The sequence below is a fragment of the Calonectris borealis genome, chromosome 1, assembly GCF_964195595.1.
Source record: "Calonectris borealis chromosome 1, bCalBor7.hap1.2, whole genome shotgun sequence".
Taxonomy (NCBI): Eukaryota; Metazoa; Chordata; class Aves; order Procellariiformes; family Procellariidae; genus Calonectris; species Calonectris borealis.
The window spans coordinates 212,465,597-212,485,345 of record NC_134312.1 but is presented as its reverse complement, the minus strand read 5'-3'; the positions used below and the strand labels follow the sequence as shown (position 1 = coordinate 212,485,345).

At 44.9% G+C, this 19,749-nt stretch overlaps 1 protein-coding gene across 2 annotated transcripts in view; it reads left to right on the top strand.

The window, feature by feature from the left end:
- The window catches only part of RAB30 (RAB30, member RAS oncogene family), a 53,398-nt gene extending 33,685 nt beyond the window's left edge, over nucleotides 1-19,713 (top strand). Inside the window, exons 2-5 of one of the 2 annotated variants that reach the window (XM_075140205.1) lie at nucleotides 2,378-2,478; nucleotides 3,953-4,036; nucleotides 8,689-8,872; nucleotides 11,005-19,713. In XM_075140205.1, the coding sequence (XP_074996306.1) occupies nucleotides 2,386-2,478; nucleotides 3,953-4,036; nucleotides 8,689-8,872; nucleotides 11,005-11,255 (612 nt within the window). In that variant the 5' untranslated portion in view covers nucleotides 2,378-2,385 and the 3' untranslated portion in view covers nucleotides 11,256-19,713. Of the gene's footprint in view, nucleotides 1-2,354; nucleotides 2,479-3,952; nucleotides 4,037-8,688; nucleotides 8,873-11,004 lie in introns of those variants that run through there. The other variant, XM_075140206.1, reaches the window with a different exon arrangement.
- The last annotated feature ends 36 nt before the right edge of the window (nucleotides 19,714-19,749 follow it).

The window sequence follows — 19,749 nt, the reverse complement described above, 5'->3', positions numbered from 1 at the left end:
AGAGTCTATTATTTCTTCTTTTTTAAAATCCTCTCTTAATGTACTTCAGCCAAACTGTTCCCTGATAGAATTTTCGGTTCTTGGAGAATTAAGGAGGGGGTCAGCTGAACTGCTACATTGGACTTCCCGAGGGCAGACCTTGGCCTCTTTAGGAGACTGGTTGACAGAGCCCCTTGGGAGGCAGTCCTGAAGGGCACAGGAGTCCAGGAAGGCTGGACATTCTTCAAGAAGGAAATATTAAAGGCACAGGAGCAGGCTGTCCCCATGTGCCAAAAGACAAGCTGGCGTGGAAGAAGACCAGCCTGGCTGAACAGAGAGCTTTGGCTGGAACTCAGGAAAAAAAGGAGAGTTTATGACCTTTGGAAGAAGGGGCAGGTAAATCAGGAGGACTACGAGGATGTCGTGAGGTTATGCGGGGAGAAAACTAGAAGGGCCAAAGCCCAACTAGAGCTTAATCTGGCTGCTGCCATAGAATACAGTAAAAAATTTTTCTATAAATACATTAGCAACAAAAGGAGGGCTAAGGAGAATCTCCATCCTTTATTGGATGCGGGGGGAAACATAGTGACAAAGGATGAGGAACAGGCTGAGGTGCTTAACGCCTTCTTTGCCTCAGTCTTTAATAGTAAGTTGTTTTCTGGGTACCCAGCCCCCTGAGCTGGAAGACAGGGACAGGGAGCAGAATGAAGCCCCCGTAATCCAAGGGGAAATGGTTAGCGACCTGCTACACCACTTAGACACATGCAAGTCTATGGGGCCAGATGGGATCCTCGCAAGGGTACTGAGAGAGCTGGCAGAAGTGCTCACCAAGCCACTTTCCATCATTCATCAGCAGTCCTGGCTAACCGGGGAGGTCCCGGTTGACTGGAAGTTAGCAAACGTGACACCCATCTACAAGAAGGGCCAGAAGAAGGATCTGGGGAACTACAGGCATGTAGGCTAGGAAGGCTCTGCAGGGGGACCTGGACAGGCTGGATCGATGGGCCAAGGCCAACTGTATGAGGTTCAACAAGGCCAAGTGCTGGGTCCTGAAGTTAGGTCACAACAACCCCATGCAACGCTACAGGCTTGGGGAAGAGTGGCTGGAAAGCTGCCCAGAGGAAAAGGACCTGGGGGTGCTGGTTGACAGCCGGCTGAACATGAGCCGGCAGTGTGCCCAGGTGGCCAAGAATGCCAACGGCATCCTGGCCTGTGTCAGAAATAGTGTGGCCAGCAGGAGCAGGGAGGTGATCGTGCCCCTGTACTTGGCACTGGTGAGGCTGCACCTTGAATGCTGTGTTCAGTTTTGGGCCCCTCACTACAAGAAGGACATTGAGATGCTGGAGCGTGTCCAGAGGAGGGCAACGAAACTGGGGAAGGGCCTGGAGCACAAGCCTTATGAGGAGCGGCTGAGGGAACTGGGGTTGTTTAGTCTGGAGAAGAGGAGGCTGAGGGGAGACCTCATCGCGCTCTACAACTACCTGAAAGGAGGTTGTAGCGAGGTGGGGGTTGGTCTCTTCTGCCAAGTAACAAGCGATAGGAGAAGAGGAAATGGCCTCAAGTTGCGCCAAGGGAGGTTTAGATTGGACATTAGGAAAAATTTCTTCACCGAAAGGGTTGTCAAGCCTTGGAACAGGCTGCCCGAGGAAGTGGTTGAGTCCCCGTCCCTGGAAGTATTTAAAAGACGTGTAGATGTGGTGCTTAGGGACATGGTTTAGTGGTGGACTTGGCACTGCTAGGTTAATGGGTGGACTTGATGATCTTAAGTCTTTTCCAACTTAAACGATTGTATGTTTCTATTCTATGATTCTATGACTCCCCACCACAATTTTAGCAAATGAGCTCATTCTGTCTTTAAGGCAAATGCCGCTGCTTTTATTTTAAAATTATTTTAATTTCCCTGTCTGTTCTGCCCCCATGTGCCCCCCCAGCCCTGCTCCGTGCGTACCCAGCACCCGCCTGGAGGAGCTCCTGGGGGGTTTCTGGGTATTGCCCTAACAGAAATAAACTATGCGTTCCCCTTGGACAAGGTGGCAAAGTCCACACTGTCCTTTGGAGCTGACACAGTTAAAAACAAACCAAACGTTTGGGGAAATCTTAAGAAATGGTGGCTCAGGTTTGGGGAGCCTTGCTCCAAAAGCTGAAAACCAGCATGGGCAGCCAGGTGAGATGGTGTGAAAGCCAAAAATGTGGCTGAGGTTTCTCAGCAGGAGTGATGTTGGACTACGTGGATGCCCCGGCTCAGAGCGGGAAGAGCTCTTCTCCCTTATCTGGAGAGCCATGTACGTGCCAGGAGACCTTTGTTCTGAATATGTGCAGGAATAAAGTTCAGCAGAAATAAAAGGGCATTTCCCCACTGCTTTGGTTCACGTTGTGTCATGCTCTCTCTCTCTTGCAGCTGCGTAAATGAGTATGGAAGATTATGATTTCCTCTTCAAAATTGTTTTAATTGGCAACGCCGGTGTGGGGAAGACCTGCTTAGTCCGTCGCTTCACTCAGGTAAGGTCGGCCACCTCTTGGATGTGGGATGTTGGGGTCAGGACAGCACTGGGATGGGAGTGTGGAGCCCGTGGCTGTGCACCGAGGGCTTCACTGGCATTGCAGCTCCGAAGTAATTTGTTGTCCGCACTCTTGGTGCCTGCATCACCTATAGCTACGTACTGGCAGAAGCAGCACATCTCTGTCTAGTGCTGTACTTAGCCCTGTTGGGGATCTTGCGTTGGAGAGAGCTCGTCCCTCTCTGAAGATGGAAAGTCCTCTCTGAAAGCCACTGGGAAAACTTCTCCTGATTTGAGGTTCTCTAGACTGGTTATAAGGACCAGCATACCTCGTGGTGTGCTCCCATGTGCCTTCTCCTCCCTGTCTCTCCTGCCACTGCACAAAGCTCTCCCTGTTATTTGTCATTAGTAGATAATTAAATAATCTGGGTCCTGGGCTCTCAGTCTAGTGTTGTCTGTTAAACACCAAACCTTTTTTGTGGCAGAATAACAGGGAAGGGGCCAGGCTTCTGTGATCCAGGGCAAGAGAAGGTTTTGCATGATGTGCTATAAAATATAAGTTGTGGGTTTTTTGTTGCACTCTCCACTAGGCATTGTCAGCAATTTCCCCCTTCACTGTTAATTTTAGTTTTAAAGCCATGGTGATGTTAAACACTTTCGAACTGCATGTGACAGCCAGTGGCAATAAAGCTAGTCAATCCCAAAGAGTTAACTGCAAAAATCTGTGGCTACTTCTGCTGTTCATTTTTGGCAGCGCAGTTGCTACAGGGGATGGATGTTCCCCCAAATCGACATGATTTTGTAGACGTAGACACCAGAAATCAAAAAGCTCTGTTTATGTTTTTTTGGTTTGCTGTAGCTCCTTTCCGATGGTGCTGTGATCAAATACCACCAGCATCATGCCGCCCCTTGCCATTGCTGTGGCACCGGTAGTGGCTGGCACCGTGCTTCTCTCCCGAAATGCTGTGCGGGGATGTGACCCCCGTGCTGGGAGCTGCCAGAAATGCCTTTCCATGCCATGGTGTGTGGTGGAGGGGAGAGGGAAGGTGTGAGGTTGCAGGAGCAAATGCATCTCATCCCACGCGGGCGCTCCCACCTCTTTCAAGGCGTTGGGAAGTGGGACATGGGGTCTCCATCTACCCTTCCCCTGCCTCTTCCAACTGCACAGAAGCAGAAGGGCTTTTCCTCTCTTTTTTTCCCTATATGCATCCTCCTTTTCTTCTCCTGTTTTCCCACCTCTCAAGTCAACCACTTGCTACACAGCTAGGGAGGTGTAGGCAGCAAAAACATCGTGGGGTTGAATTATGGTAACCTTTGTACTGGGGAAATGTCACGTTTTCCTCTCTAAATGTGATGGAAATAAGTGTCTGGGGAAGGGGACAAGGGAGAAGTAGTTTGGGGGATGGAAAAGGGTGAGGATTGGCACCCAGAGAGAGCCACAGAAATTTACTTAACGAAACTCTGTTTTCTTTCAGGGGCTTTTCCCACCGGGTCAAGGAGCCACAATTGGGGTTGACTTTATGATTAAAACTGTGGAGATAAACGGTGAAAAAGTAAAGGTAGGAGCCTGATGGTTTTCAGTGTGAACTTGTGTGGTGGTACCATAGCTGAAGTTTCTTACTGCTGGAAGACCTGTGGGCATGTGGGGAAGCATTGGGCTGCCTGGCACGGCTCAGGCAATGCTGGGTCTAACGATCTTTGTGCCCCTCTCTCAGGATCATAACAGCGAACCTGCTCTAAGGGAGAAAATGGAAAGGGGAGATCTTGCAAAACTCTGTCTTTGCTTAGGAGACACTGAGATCGTGCCTGGTTGGGGTTGAGGAGGTGCAAAGCAGCACTTCAGTGCAACCTCCACTTACGGCATTTCTGGTAAACCGAAAACTGTTGTATTCCCACTGGGATGTGCTCAGTGAAGGTCTTCTCCTGTGAGCTCCTGAGATGGCCGGTGGAGGAGAGCAGGCTTCTGGACTTGTGCAGTTCTGCACAACGAAGGCTCATCTTCCACTTTTGCCGAGTTACAGATTTGGGAGAAGTTGAGATGGTCACAATACTGATGCTTTGGTCAACAGATTGAAGTGAGAAGGGCAATGTCCGCATTAACTCTTTCACCCTCCAAAATAGGGTGGTTGCAACCAAACTGCTGCTGGGAAACTGTCCTTGTCCCATGCTAACTCCCAAACTGAGCCTGAGCATCACTTGGCAGAGAACTATTTTGCCTGGGTCAAAACACACCAGGGACCAATCTCATGCTTTAATGGGATCCATGGTTGGGTTCCAGCACCCAGAGATGTTGGCTGGTGCCGCTTCGTTCATAAAGAGATTTCGCTAGAGCTACTGTGGTGCTCAAGAGGCAAGAGAAGAGTATGGTTATCTGAGCCTCTAATGTCAAGGTGACTAGGATCCCTGAGCTGTTCCTGGAATTATTCTGCCTACATTAAATCCAGGTGCATCAAATTGAAAAACAGGGTTTTTTCCCCTGTTGCCTTCATCAAATCTAGTAGTGAGCAAATGGGAGAGCGGCAGCAGTGTGACAGCAGCTGGATGTGACATTGAGATCCATTTTTAAGCTTGTGCTGGGATGGAAACAGTGGACTCGTGCAGATTTTCAACCCTGGGTGTTTTCACCTGTATTTCAGTGCAGGGTTTTTTTGAAAAGAAAATCAGGTGGTGTGTTCCTAAATTTAGGACAGATTTTAAAAGCCGTGATCATGTCAGCAGGCTGCCACCCTGCTGCCTGAGGAGCTGTACAAACCTATGGCAAGTGATGGTTCTTGACCAGAAGACCTTCCAGCCTAAGCAGGTGAAGGACAAGAGGTGTAAATATCTTCCCCTGATAAAGACCGGGTTAATGTTCAGCACATCGGTGTGCAAGTGGGACAGAGCAGTAGGGAGGAAAGCAGTGAGGATCACCCCTGTGGTGTCAGTGCTTAGTTTGGTGGTTGTGATGCTCATTAGCGGGCATCTGGTGTAGAGGGGGCAGCCAGGACATGGATGCTGCTTGTCCAGACTCCTCGGACAGCAGAGGTGCTTCTTTCTGCCAAAACCAGCTCCAGTGGAGCAGCTCGGAGGATCTAAGCTGGTAAATGGCTTAAGGACTGCACTGAAGGTGGAATTAATTTCTTCCCCTATATACCTGGCTTAAACCAGTTGTCTCAAGATTGTCCTGGTCAAAGGAGAGAGAAAAGCAATCTCAAGGAAGATGAATCCCATCCACTTCAGACACCTCTCCTTTCCAAGCATCTGGTTCCCTGTCAAGTACAGATGGAGCCTTAAGAGCATTGCTTGTATCTGAGGTCTGTTTTTTGGGCAGGTGAACTCACCCTAAGGATTTGTCTGCGCTTGACTTGTTGCTCCCATGACATAATCGTGTTTTAAGACTAACTTGGACTGAGGATGCAAACTCCTTAAGAGAAAGTTGGGAGCAGTTGTGCCAACATGGGCTATCTCAGGGGCAAGGAGGGTTTGGGGAAGCTTTACAAGCTAAATGCAATCTTGGCGGCGTGGTAAGCCCCTGCTGCCCTGCAAATGTCTGATGAATGCACAAGTGTCCACCCAAGCAACTCTTTCTTCATCACCTTGGGCCTGGCTTGTGTTTCACAGAGCCTTAGCAAGTGGTAGCTGGTACACCAGCTGTATTTCACATAGCAAATAATGACTTATTAAATCAAAGTCCCTCTCCCGACCCCACCAGTGGAGTAAATTGGAGTCACCGGAGCTCAGCTACAATGACCAAGCTTGGGAAGAAGCATAGCACGATACATTTGGGCATTTGAATGAGCCTTCTGGAGTCTGAAAGGCAAATGGATTTCTTTCAGGGAGTGATCTTGTAGCTGAAACTTTTTGAGTAAGCAGTGCTAGTGAGAATAAACATTTAATGAGCGGGAAAAGCAGGAATGACTCGGAGCACAGAGCAATAAAAATGACATCAGTCAAACAAGGCGCTTCTGTGACTGGTAGCTCATTTCACAGTGCCAGAGCCGTGACTCCGCTTCTGTGCTGGCCAGCATCTCCGCACATCTGCTGGGAACCAGAATGAGAGCGCAGAGCTGTTTACTGAAAAGGTTTTCAGATTTGAAAATAAATGATAGATTTCTGGGGAAAAATACTTTCAAAATTGCGTTTGAAAGTCAGTGGAGAGGGACTTGCTAGCATGAAAGCTGTGTGTAAGCCGTATCAGGTATGAGCGGCTCCTAAAGCTCGCTGACGGATGAGCTGAGACAGGACTGTGCGGCTGAGGGGGCTTTTGGTCTGCCTGGCCTTTTCTAATAAAACCAAAAATACGTACATCACCTGTACTAAGAGGCTACACAAATTCAAGCCAAGTAGATAGGAGTTATCATGCTGGTCAAAGCATCTCAGTGCTGCGAACAGAGGGCTATGCTATATGGACCTGTGATCTTACTGTACTTGGTGGAAATGTTCATATGCGTAAAGCTAAATGTATGTGCAAATGTTGGGAGAGTGGGAAGCATCAGCTGGCTCCCAGAAAATAAACATCTAGGTTTTCTGCAGGCCAAGTCAGGCACTGTCCTTTGGTTCCTCTGAAAAAAAATGATACAAGTAAAATGGTTGCTGTGAAATGTTTTATTTGGCAGAAATAGTCAGTGGGGTGAAGAGCGAGATGTGCATTTTGTGTGCAGGAAGAGTTTATCAGTGGCTGTAAGGTCAGGGGCTCCTCCCTGCCCCCTGCACCCAGCTCACAGGTAGGCTCACGGCTGCAGCTGGCAAGAAACCCTCTCCCCCAGGGCAATTTTGCTTTCAATGTCTGTTATATTAAAGCGGTGGGAGAACATATTCACATCCAGTTTTTATCAGCTTGGAGATCTTCTCAATAAATGTGAAACATATGTAAGCTGGAGTTAACCAGTAGACCAATCAGTAAATGTTTTTCCTGGGAAATAGCTGAGCAACAACAAAACTATCTGTATTTTTCCATTTGCCAGAGTTTGGAGGCTGGTTTGTTTTAACGGGGACTCGTTTGTTATCTGAATTTCATGTGTGAGTAATTTCACTTAGGGTTTTGTGTGTCACTTAACTGCAGGTGCCAGGTTCAACCATTTAAATACAACTATGCTGAGAGATTAAGCCCAAAGGTGCCCGGGAGCTGAGAGCCAGCCACAAATTACTTTCTCTGCAAAAAATGTACTTTTTCAAAATCATACCCCATGTCTGAAAGCTGCTACTGGGAGCTCTCATTTCAAACTAACACATTTATGATGAGTAGCTGGCGTAGTTTGACTTTGGAACTGGGCAAGAATAAGGTTTTCTTTGTTACAGGCTGCTGAATATACGGAAAAAATCTCAAATACTTTACCTTTTTCTTCCCAAAGTACACAGGATTCTGGCTGGAAATCACCCTTTCATATATTTAATTCCAGGGAGGGGTGCTTTAAAAAAAATAAAAGCTGAAGCAGAGAAGTACTCTTTTATGTTGAAATGTTTTAATTTTGGATGTTTGTTACTTTGACTGCCTTTTTGAAGAATTGAGGTTTTGATGACCCACCAAAAAGTATCAGATGGTCAAATTATAAAAACAGTATGAGTTTAGTTTGTACTGGGAAATGTATGTTGTCTTCCTGGACCCAGAGGGTTTGGCAAACACTCGTGACCTCTTTGATACAGTTAAGGACATGTCAACCAGTTCTACATGCTGGGAAGGCAGGCAGCGAGCAACTGGGTGAGATGGCTGAAGTTGTAGAGAGGAAATGTGTTAGAGTCCTTGGATCAGCCTTCAGCTGAGCTCCTTTTTCAATCCTGTGGTTTCCACCCATCCGTGCGTCATCTCAGGATAACTATAACTAGCTTTGGGAGCTAGAGGAGAGGCTTTCTTATTTCTTCTTGGGATGGATGCTGCTGCTGGGTGGACTTCAGGGGCCCCTCCAGCACCTGTGTTGTAACTCCAGGCCAGCAGCTCTGCCCACAGCAGAGGGAGATGCTAGAAGTCGCATGAAAGCCCGCAGACCTGCGGCTTCCAGGGGCCGTCGGCCACAGTGCCAGCTGACTTTGTGCCTTGCATTTCAATCCACAAGTGCAGGGATGGAAACAAAAAATGCTGGGGGAGGGGAAGCCAAAGGGGAGCAGAGCTAAGTGCTTTCCCAGCACTGGTTTTACCTTGAAGGGTTTTTTAAGGTCAAAACAGTGCTGCTATCAGGTAAAAAAAGTTAAATAATTTTTTTTTCCCTTTTACCACCCTTCCTTATTATGCCAAAAGCTGCAGATCTGGGACACAGCAGGACAAGAGCGATTCCGGTCCATCACGCAGAGTTACTATCGCAGTGCTAACGCGTTAATCTTGACCTACGACATCACCTGTGAAGAATCCTTCCGGTGTCTCCCCGAGTGGCTGCGAGAAATCGAGCAGTATGCCAGCAATAAGGTCATAACCGTGCTAGTGGGTAAGTGACGATTGTCCCTAGTGGGGTGGTGGTGCGATGAGGGGGCGAGCCGTGCGTGTCAGGGGTTTGGTGGCAGGTGGAGGTGTTAGCAGGAAGAAAACGTGGCATCTGTGTGAACTGGTGGTGCAGGATGCTCAAACTGGTGCAGCAGATCTTGTTGCCACCAGTTGTAACTGCAGGTGGGCACGGGGTATAGCTGGTGCCTTAAACCCAGTGCTTGGACCGTTCCTTCTGATAACCCCAAGATGCTGATAGTGATGTTCAAGACACCACAGCCACTTCTTGAAGTGTGGTCCTGTCTCAGGTCTAAGGCTATTGCATGTAGAGGTGGATACTTCCCACCAGTTGGTCCCATACGGGACTGAAGTGTTGATGGTGCAGCTACCAACCGAGCTAAGAATAGAGCAGTTTCCCTTGTGACTCCCAGCTCGGAGCTCTACAAATGTATAAATATCTACTCAAGCTGGGGTTGCCTGTGGGTTGCTGTACCCCATAGCTGTGGGACAACCAGAGTCTTGTCTCAGGTGTGTCAGGATCTGGGAACCACATCAGGACGTGATGGTTGTGTGGATCAGAGCATTCATAGGTGGGGCAGAACTGGAAAACTGGGTATTTTTGCATGGATTTTAAGGAAACTAAAAAATAAATAACTGAATGTTATGTTAATCTGTAGAGCTTCAACTCAAGCTAAAGCAGGCCTCAGGCCATCTGTCTGCTACAGGCAAGGTGAAGGTTATTTTGCCTACCCATGCTTTTCCATGCTCTGCTTTCAGCATCTGATGGTTAGGACTTGGCTTTTGAAGGCCCAAGGATATATAAAGAACAATGGAAAAATAACTTGGGGAAAGCCAAAAAGTTTCATACTGCAGTGTCATTATCTCCTTTAATAGTTTGTTGTTTAAAAGAAAAATCTAGAGGATTGTAAAATGTGTTTAGGTGACTTTAAAAATCTTCCGAGTTTTACATGCCCTAGTGGTATTGCAAGTGAGCCTTGGGATTTAAGGAGCTTCTGTACAGGAAACTCATTACACTCCATGCGAAGGGTCTGGCACGTGTACAAATGGTGCAGAAATAATTAATAAATGACTAACAAATGTATATGTGAATTTCTAGGGAACATTAAGTTAATTAGCAGCATCTACAGCACAAAATGTAGATGATAACAGCCATTACACACACTTTGAAGATGGTGACACCCATAAACCACTTGTGTTGAGTGATAATTTGTTTAGAAAGGTAACTTCAGCATATGCTGCAGGTCCCAGAAACTGCTTTATCAGTAAGGAAAGGGCATCTCAGATAAGAGGAGGGCAGTGAGACGTGGCTTGCCAGTGGAAGTGCAGTCTTCCTCCCACTAGTTCTCACAAAATTGCTGGTAGAAGTGAGGCCGGGAGATGTTTCCTCCAGAACCTGCTGAGTCCATAGACACAGCCTCCTGTTATCGCAGGTCCTGGTCTATTCTCTTCTTTGTAAGATTAATTTGTGGCAAAAACATCATGTTTGAAGTGAAGTGGCCAGTAAGAGGCTATAATCATATCAGACACTTGCTTGAGGCATTAATCAACTCTCTGCTGAACCAAGCTCTCCAAAGGAAGGGGCTGGTTTCTTGCCCCACCTTGCTCTGCGAGTGCCCCCCAAGCCCGTCCCTCTTCAGCCTCAGCAGCCAAATCCTTCACGGGAATATTGGAATAGGAAAGCAGCCTTCCGTGCCGGCCTTCTTTTAAAGCTTGTAATGACATGAGAAATATTGTGTTTAGTGTCTCACATGCTATAATTGACATTTTAAGTGCTCCTCAGAGCAAGAACAGGAGAATTTTCGATAGATATTAAAATGGAAATCCTTTAATGTTGGTTGATAGCAGCAAACAGATGCACTGGTGCTAAATTAAAGCTAACTGACTTGGGTGTTCACAGGGCATATTCCATTAAACGAGCTGATATTAAATGAACCTGGTCACATGTATCAGGGAGTCCATTATTTGGCGGGGAGAGCAAGCACTAAGAGTTTCACATCAGAACCACTGTCCATACATATATACAACACTGAACTCTTCTTTATTCCTTATCGACTTCTGTTTCTCTTGTTTTGGAAGTCAAATTAATTCTTTTTCTAAAATCTTCTATCAATGCAGGTAATAAGATTGATTTAGCTGATAAGAGGGAAGTCTCCCAGCAAAGAGCTGCAGAGTTTTCCGAAGCGCAGGACATGTACTATCTGGAAACCTCAGCAAAAGAATCGGATAATGTGGAAAAACTCTTCCTGGACTTGGCCTGCCGGTTGATCAGTGAGGCACGACAGAACACCCTTGTGAACAATGTCTCATCCCCCTTACCAGGAGAGGGGAAAAGTATCAGCTACTTGACTTGCTGTAATTTTAATTAAAGAGCTGGCATGTGATTTCCCCTTCTGCCATGGGCCAAGAGGATTTTTTTTTTTTTTTGCTGGGATTTATCTCCTTGAAGGGAATTCCTGCCACTTTGACCCATCAGACTTACCCTGAGTCACGTTGCAGACCTGGAAGCATGGCAGGCTGATGGCTCCAGCTGCATGGCAACGTAGCAGAATATAACACGGTTTAAATTTCATTTTTCTTGCAGTCTCTGGAGCGGGTTAGGAAAAGGAGAGTTGCACAAGTGCTTCATGTAATGCAGAACGTGAGCTATTGCGTTTCCTTCTATGGGAGACTAGAGCAGCCTCTCTTGAAGAAGATACTGAAGAGATCAAAATCTCTTACAGAACAATGTGTTTGGTCTTTTTAAAATAAAAAAAAAGAAGAAAACCAACAATGAACACTGACCCTGAACTACACTGGCAATCTTCCAGGCTGCCAGTGAGTGAGCTCTTAAGACATGTATATAGCGTCTGCCCACGCGTCTTTGTGGAGGACTCTGGTGTTTGAAATAGTGTTATGTCTCCCATCTACAGGCACTTTCATGAACATGGAATTAAAAAAAAAAGTTAGATACCAACATTTTCAAGATTTAAGAAGACATGGATACAGCTCAGTTGCTCCCTTTGGTGCTAGCAGTTCAGCAAATATTCCATAGACCAAATGTAGTCCTACTACATTATTGTCCTCTGAATGTGTAACTTAGACTGGTTAGGAAAAAACACTAATTAGCACTGTTCATATAAAAGAAAAAAAAAATAATCTTGTTACCTCTTTTTCTAGGCCTGAACATAGTGGGAAAGGACTGTGCTGCTTTGATATCCAACATAGGATGAAAAGATGTTGCAGAAATTAAAAAAAAAAAAAGAAAATTAACCGTCCCTCCTCTAATTAGTATGTCCTAATGTAAAAAATTAGCCTTGGGAAACATTATTGGTGGAGTTGGAAAAAGCACACCAGACATGACCAAAATCTTGTGTGTGCATGGATTGTGTATAAGGGTTCAAAGAGAGCACAGTTTGAAGTGGCAGTCTGCAATACGTCTGGCTTAAAAATAAAGCTTGTAGATACAATTCTCGTTGAAAGGCAGGCGTACAATTTTGTGGAGTTTTTTTTTTATGCTAAGTGGAAGTAGCAATGGGTTGCAAGTGGTATCCTTCTGTCTGACCCATCCAGCACTCACCTTGGGGAACTGCACCCCAGGACGCTCTTGAAGGTATCTTCTTGGCATCTCGTCTCCCTGCTAGAGTAGCTTTCAGGTTCAGGGCTGTAGAGTCATTTAATTTAATTGATGCTTAGTACTCTTAATCTCAGACTCCAGTGTGTGTGTAACTGTTTAGGCAATTTCTTTCTACAAAGCCCCTTAAGCGGAAGCGCTATGGAGTTTGCGGTGTTACTACACCTCTAGTGCCATATGTGAATAATGCATTGCAAATTTACACGTTGACGTTAAAGCGAAATTGGAAGATAGTGAATGCGCACATGAAGAATGATTTTTAGAAGTTTGAGTTCAGTTTAGCTAATCTGGATAAACTCTCCTGGCAATTACATGGCTGTAATTTAGAGTTAATCAATTTAATATTATTTGACATTTACTGAAGATTATAACAGAGCTTTTGTATTGACATAAAAAGCTGCCAGTAAGTACTTCTTGAAAAGAATAACAATAATAATAAAAAAGCATTTTAAAATGCTTTTTCACATTTTCCTGGAAAGACTTCTTTGGGCCGTGTCATGTTGTGCCTTTGATCTGTAACGGGAGCTGACTCCATGTGTCAGAGAGAGGGGGGAGCGGTGTGTCATATTGCCATTTTTAATGTTTTCTTGCTATTTTTTAGGTCACTTTCTTCTTTCATGACTCATGGTAAAAAGGAAGATGTAGAAGTTGTGGTACAAGGCTTGTTTGTCATTTAGGTAACACTTAGCAAAGTGCTGCTGTAAGCGTGAGATGTTGGGGGACACGTCATCTGCTGGGCTGGCCTGTAGCGGTCCTTTTCAGTCTCTGCTCATGGTGTAATCCAGAGGATTTAGAAACGTGTGGGACTTGGTGGCTTCTGCTCTGCTGGACCGCGTGGTACAGCCTGTGCTGAAGAGCCATGTCTGTCTTGAGCATTCCCCAGATTGCCAAATGCAGCCTCATTGGAGCTTGTGAAGACCAGCCAGCTCTGAGACAGCTGATTCTGCACAGCTTTTAGGTAACTGTTTAGAGCAAGGCTCAGGGTGTAACATGTAAAGTAACACTCAAGTTAAAAATCAATACTACATATATTTAATTTGTAAAAGCTCTTACTCTCCAGATGTTGGACTTGTCAGCATAAAATTGATAACAAATAGGGCAGTTTGATTGAGTGAATCAAGGAGGACACTAAAACACCTGATTCCTCAGCCTGATTTTCAAAAGCATCAAAGCTGGGCAGGTACTTTTCATTCCTGCTCAGTACCACTATAAATGCATTTTTAAGGTGCTCCTTGCATCAGTTCTGGAGGTTGAACTCTAATGTATTGTCATGACTGAACAAGCTGAACTGGTCAAATAGCAGAAACGGTTAACTTTATTTTCTTGGATATTCACTTTGAGGTTTCTAGAAGGCTAAGTCTCTTTTTCCAGCGCTTTTCTAACCTGTAGGTGACTATTTTGGAGACTAGTTGCCTCCTAGCAACCTCGGAGCATTGGTTCTTTTTATTGCTAGCAAATCTGCTCCATGTAAGGACTCCATCTCCAGACAGTGATGTGCTTTCGCGGCGGGGTGGAGTGCTGCAGTTGGGCTGATGTTACAGTGAAGTTTCTGACTTCTCCAGGGACAAACCTGAACTGATTCCTTTCAAGGTTTATTCTATGTAGACTTAAAAAGTTGAAAGGAAACAATGGTGGTATGTGCAACATTTTATAAGGTCATAAGCCAAAGCTGTAGTTTGAAACTCGCCTCTTTTTCTGCAGTTAACACGCTACCTGATGAAGAAGTGGTATTTTATTGTAGTAACTCCTTTGCAGGAGTTATTTTTGTACACCTTTGAATATCTCTCTAGTGCATACAACCCACCTGTCCTTATCTTCTCTTCTACAGTCTTGTGCACTCCTGAAGGCTTCCCAACTAGAAGAGGAGCTTTATCAACTGCTAATGACAACTTAGTGCTGTGGCATAGTGATCAAAGACTTGAAAAATAAAAGGAGATGAAAAAAATACAAATCTGACAATCAGCTCTCCAACTATGGCCAACACCTCGCTAGACGAGTGGATTTTTGAGAGAACTATCAGTAAAAGCCTGGTGATGCTTGCTGGGTCAAGTGTCCCAAAGCCATGCAGAATTTATATAATGGGGCCAAATTTGACTGGAAATGTTCTCTACTATCAAAGCATTGCTTTTAGCATGGTTGCCTGATTTTGATGTGTTTTCAGGGTATATTCACAGCCATGGAGTATTCTTCTTTCTGGGTGAATATTACTTTTTGTAGTAGTCCCATGATGAGACCTTTTCTTGAGATTTTTTAGCACAATGTAGCTCCATGCAGAAGCCAATATTGGATGGTCAACAGATGTTTGCTTTATCTAGCAAATCTGTTTGCAGAGATTAGTAAAAGCATCTCCTGAAAACTGGATGGTTTAAACTCTGTTTTCCAGTTCAGCCGCTGATTCGGTCAGGCTGATCTTGGGTAAGCCACCAAACATTCTGTGCTTCCGATCACTGTATGTGAAGTACTCGCTGGTATTTTGCGTTGGGTATTCACACTGCAAAGTTGATGGAACAAGCCATGACTCCCTTCTGTTCCTATTTGTGTTCCCCGTGAGAGAACAAATGCTAGGAAAAAAAAAAAAAGCCCTTCAGGTCAAAGAATTATGATGGAAAAAGTGAAATTATGAGCTCTGTAGAGAAAGGGACACTGGGTGCCTCTTCCTACCTCTAACACCGCAGTCCTGATTTGATGTACAAGTAAGTTGTTTGAGCGTGCAGTCAGATACGTGTTTGTGCTGAATGCCAAATGGCTTTGTGATCATTATTTAATGAAAACCACCCATGACAAACTGTCAGGCAAGATACTTTGTTCTTTGCTGTAGAACACATGAAACAGCCCTTAAAATCTGTCAGCCTGCTGGTGCTGTTTGTCTTTTTGGAAATAGCTGTATTGGCAACAGTTGGCTCCCGCTAGTCTAGGTTTAGTGGTTAATGGCTATTGAATTCCTTCAGCATCAGTAATAACAGCAGCAGACTGAGGTTGACACAGGAGACGGTGATTTGAAAAGAAGGAAAGTCGAAATTAGTGACGCAGAAGCATGGTGGGTGCGCACACATGGGGACAAGAGGCTTTCCTGAGCTTTTGCTGACAAGGAATGCAATTAGTTATAGTCAAACCTCAGTGGGTTTTGCCTTGTTCGTTATCCCTAAGGACTGCTGTTTGTTCAGCTGCTTTTCCACTTGTCTTCTCTTTTCAGCATGAAGAACTGTCTGTAGATGTTGAGCTGGCATGATTTCTGTAGTCAGCGACTGAATTCAGTTGGAAAACAAGTGAAATTCTCCAGCTATTGAAATAGCCTGAGCAAACATGCAGGATGTGCTGCCCTTTGGGGACCTGTGGTGCCATGGTGGTCAGATACGGCTGGAGACGCTATCACAGAAACCCCCTCCTGGCTGTGGGCAGACTGAGTGCTATAGCCCTTTGTGCCAGGGGAGAGATGACTGTGTGGAGGAGAAAATGCAAAGTAAAGCGATGGTTCTACTTGCTCAAGATTTTCTCAATCCCGCCCTCTTTTAAAAAATGCATCTATGACTTAGATTTTGCTTGCTCTGGACTTTAATAAGGGATGCTTTGAATTCGAGTCTCATCTGAAATTCTTCTGCATTCTGCGCTTTCAATATCAAAGCACCCAATATCAATATACGGGTTGCTTCTACCAACAAAGACCTTCTTGAGTTAATTCAGTTAGAAAAAGGTGTTTCTAGAGGGCACTTTGTGAATTCCTAGTGAGCAAGTATGGAAACTCTCCGAAACGTTGATGTACATAAGGGCTCATCAGAAAACCCACTGGAGCCAAAAGAAATACTCTCATCAATTCTAGTAGCAAAAGCCCAGTGAAAGATGTTATATCAAAATGTTTTCTTCCTTAGTTTTTTGGAAACTTTGCTTATCTGAACAAATATGGGTCCTGAAGTCAACCTTTCTTTCCTTGTATCAAGTCTGTCCTCTGGTTGCTGTGGGTAGGAATTGCTCTACTGTTCACAAACAGCAAAGGATCACCACGTTGAAGGACAGTCGTGTTTTCTTACGGTGATGAGTGGTAGGGAGACACTCCCTTGATTTCCTACAAGTGACTAGTGCATCCTAAGCAAAGCAGCCTCAACTGGAACTGGTCATGGCTTTGAAATGTGATCATCCACTCGAGCTGTAGTTAAATGTACCATAAAGGTTACAGATCTTACAGATCTCCCGTTTCCCTCAGTTTAGGATTTATCTTGGCTAGGAAAATAGACAACAGAGTTAATCACGCTGACCATGATGCAAGGCTCTCAAAGTAGCCCGCTGCGTTGCTCTGACTTACCTTGCTAATCATCACCTCGCTAAACTGACCCAAAGTCTCCTTTTACTGTACTATATCTGGCTGAGATAGATTGCTGGCTGTCATCACCCATGGATGCCGTCACACCCTTTCCCCTCGTGGGAATGAGCTGTAACTTGAACCAGAAGTAAAAACTATGCCATGTGAGTTGAGAGTGGTTTTTGTTTGGTTTTTTTTTTTTGTGGGTTTTGGCTTTTGGATTTTTATTTTTTGTGGGAGTTTTTTGGGGGGTTTTTGGGTTTTTTATGTGGGGAGTCACAGATCCAGAAAAAAAAAAAGAGCTTTTCTCTAATGTTTGCCCCTCCAAATACAGTCAACTGGGTAACTGGGGAAAGATAACCCAGATATAGCAGAAACTGAGATGGCAATGAATGTAATTTAGGCTGTAAATGTTGTCAGTGAAAAATCAGAGGTTTTAAGAGAATAGCTAGGGTTAACAGCTCAGCTCATCTGTCCGGATAAACAGGAGCTGGCTGTACTGTACTCAGATATTGTCTCTGTTTTCACGTTAATAACTAGCTATTAGCACTTCCTGGATGTGATCACAGGTTGAACCAGTTATCCTTTTCCAGCAAGCTCAGAAGATAATTTTAGCACTGGTTAGTGCTATAATTAAACCCAGAAAGCAGATGCCACCTTTGCCTTTGCACCTTTGCCTTTTGCACTGCTTATCTTGGGGCAGTGTTCCCAAGGGCATGCACGCTTGTGAGTGCACCGCAGTGGTGTCCCTGCCCAGCATCTTCTGGAGTCCAGCACTGGTCCACAGGCACCTGACATGGCCAAAACCTGTGTCAGTCATGGTTTTAGCTGTGCATGGCTCTCTGGGGGAGAGGGGACGTCAGAAGTACTCTTACGCTTTCATGGGCAGTGATCAAGGGCTCTGGTGTGTCTGGTGTCACATGAATGCAAACCTTGGAGCTTTTCAAAGCCTGATTCCTCTAGTACCTTTCCTCCATGAACCTGCTCCTTCCCAATACTGCTTGAGCACTGTGGGGGTCTCGGACTGGAAACAATCCTGGTTACATGAACCACTGGATCAGACTGCTGCTTTAGCTAGAAGAAAGAGCATCCGTGGCTCATCTTCTGTGCCACCTCGAGTTTCTTACTACGAGTATAAACCCTAACTAATTTGATAAGCTCATTCTCAGCCAGGGCATTCTGTAAGGAATGTTTCCCTTATGGGACCAATACGAGAGATTCAGATGTTAAGAATCAGTGGGGGTTTGGTGCAAGTGAGTAAATCTCCAGTGAGCAGGTGGATGCTGCTCTCCATCCAGGGAGACTTACGGCCGTGTGGAGGAGGAGAGTCGTTCTGAGCTGTCCCTTGGGTGGTGGTGTGAATATCTCCGAGGGTCTGGGTTGCATCATTGGTACGAGCTTTAGTAAACGTAAAAGCCGCTGTGTCCCCAGCAGCCAAGCCTTTACGGAGGGGGAAGCGGAGGAGAGGGGAATACCGTTTTGACATTTTAATGGAGTGAGAATAAAATGTTTGGTCTATGGCAGGGAGAGCTGCCGTGATTTCAGGTGCTGCTATTGCCTCAACTCTTGCAGACTGTTTGGAAGAGGAGGCCTCCACATACAGTCAGCACTGAAAGGGGAGAACCAACTTCTTAAGCCAATGTTTTGGGGGAGAAAAGGCCACTCTAATGAGAGTATGGAGGAAGCCCAGCGCTTGTTGCTATGCTGATTTGGAGTGACAAGTATATCTCTGGGTATTAGAGAAGTAGTTTAAAATGTGCCATGGTTTTCAGCATAAGAAGATGCACTGCAGATATGTCACATCCATTTCATTCCCCACAGCTGTTTACAAAAGGAACAAAATACCCTCCCCCCCCCCCCCCCCCCCCGAGATTGGAGCAGCTGCAGTCACTCAGCTGTCAATATGGGACAAGGCTCTTTCTGCTCCTCTTTTATTTCCATTTCACTCTGTTCTGCTGCACATATTTGGCTGTTCTGTGAATTTGCAGATCATGAGATTTTTTTCAAACTGCCTTTGATCTCTACAGAAAGACTCACCCAGCTCTCATTTGAATTCATTAATACTTTGAGTAGGCATTTTAATTTTATGTTTACTGGCTTGTTTCCCTTTGTAATGTTATCTAACTGACAAGTTCGTCGTGCTCTGCATTACCTTTAGGTTTTTGAGTCTAAAATGTTTCCTCTTTCCTGAAAGCTATGATCATTTTTAGAGATGTTATAAAGGCATCTTCATTTCCACAGAAGAAAACCTGAATTACTCTCAGCTTTGATTACTAGCAAATCAATATTGAAGCACATAATTTTTTTTACAGCATAAACAAAGTACGTATTATACCATCAACTGTATTTTGAATTGTAGTTTAAAAACCTGCTTAAGCACTAAAAGCAGCATTTTGTTTGCAACTTCCATGTCAGGGAAGTTACGGCATTAAAGGAATTTCCTGGGTTGGAGTTTTTCCCACAAAGGTCTGCTGTCTTTTCCCCAGCAATTGTGGATTTAGCACAATGTACAGAATTTTAGCAAGAACCCCGATTCCTAAACATGTGGCCAGAAGGATGAGGAGAGGACATGTTTCTTGTTGATCAAGCACAACCATTTCAGTGGAGAAAATGCACTACAGCTGGTCGGACCATTGATCTTGAGTTGCTGGGGTAGTGCTGTCTTTGGGAAGGGTGTAGGTGTTAGCAAATCGCCAAACTGTGAATCATTGACTGTCAGAAGCATTTGGCTTGTCCGTTTTTTTTTTTTTTTTTAAGTTCCTGATGTCAAGTGTGGTACAGTGGGGTTGAGAAAGGAATGTATTTTGGATGACCAGGATGATGAATGTATGATGCTTCATGTTTATTTGTAATGTCCTTTTTATACTTAGAAATTGCTTACATATGTATCTGTATGTAAATAAACGTTTAATCCTTTCCACTTGGTGTTTAAAGTGTTTGATTTGGGTTTTTTTTT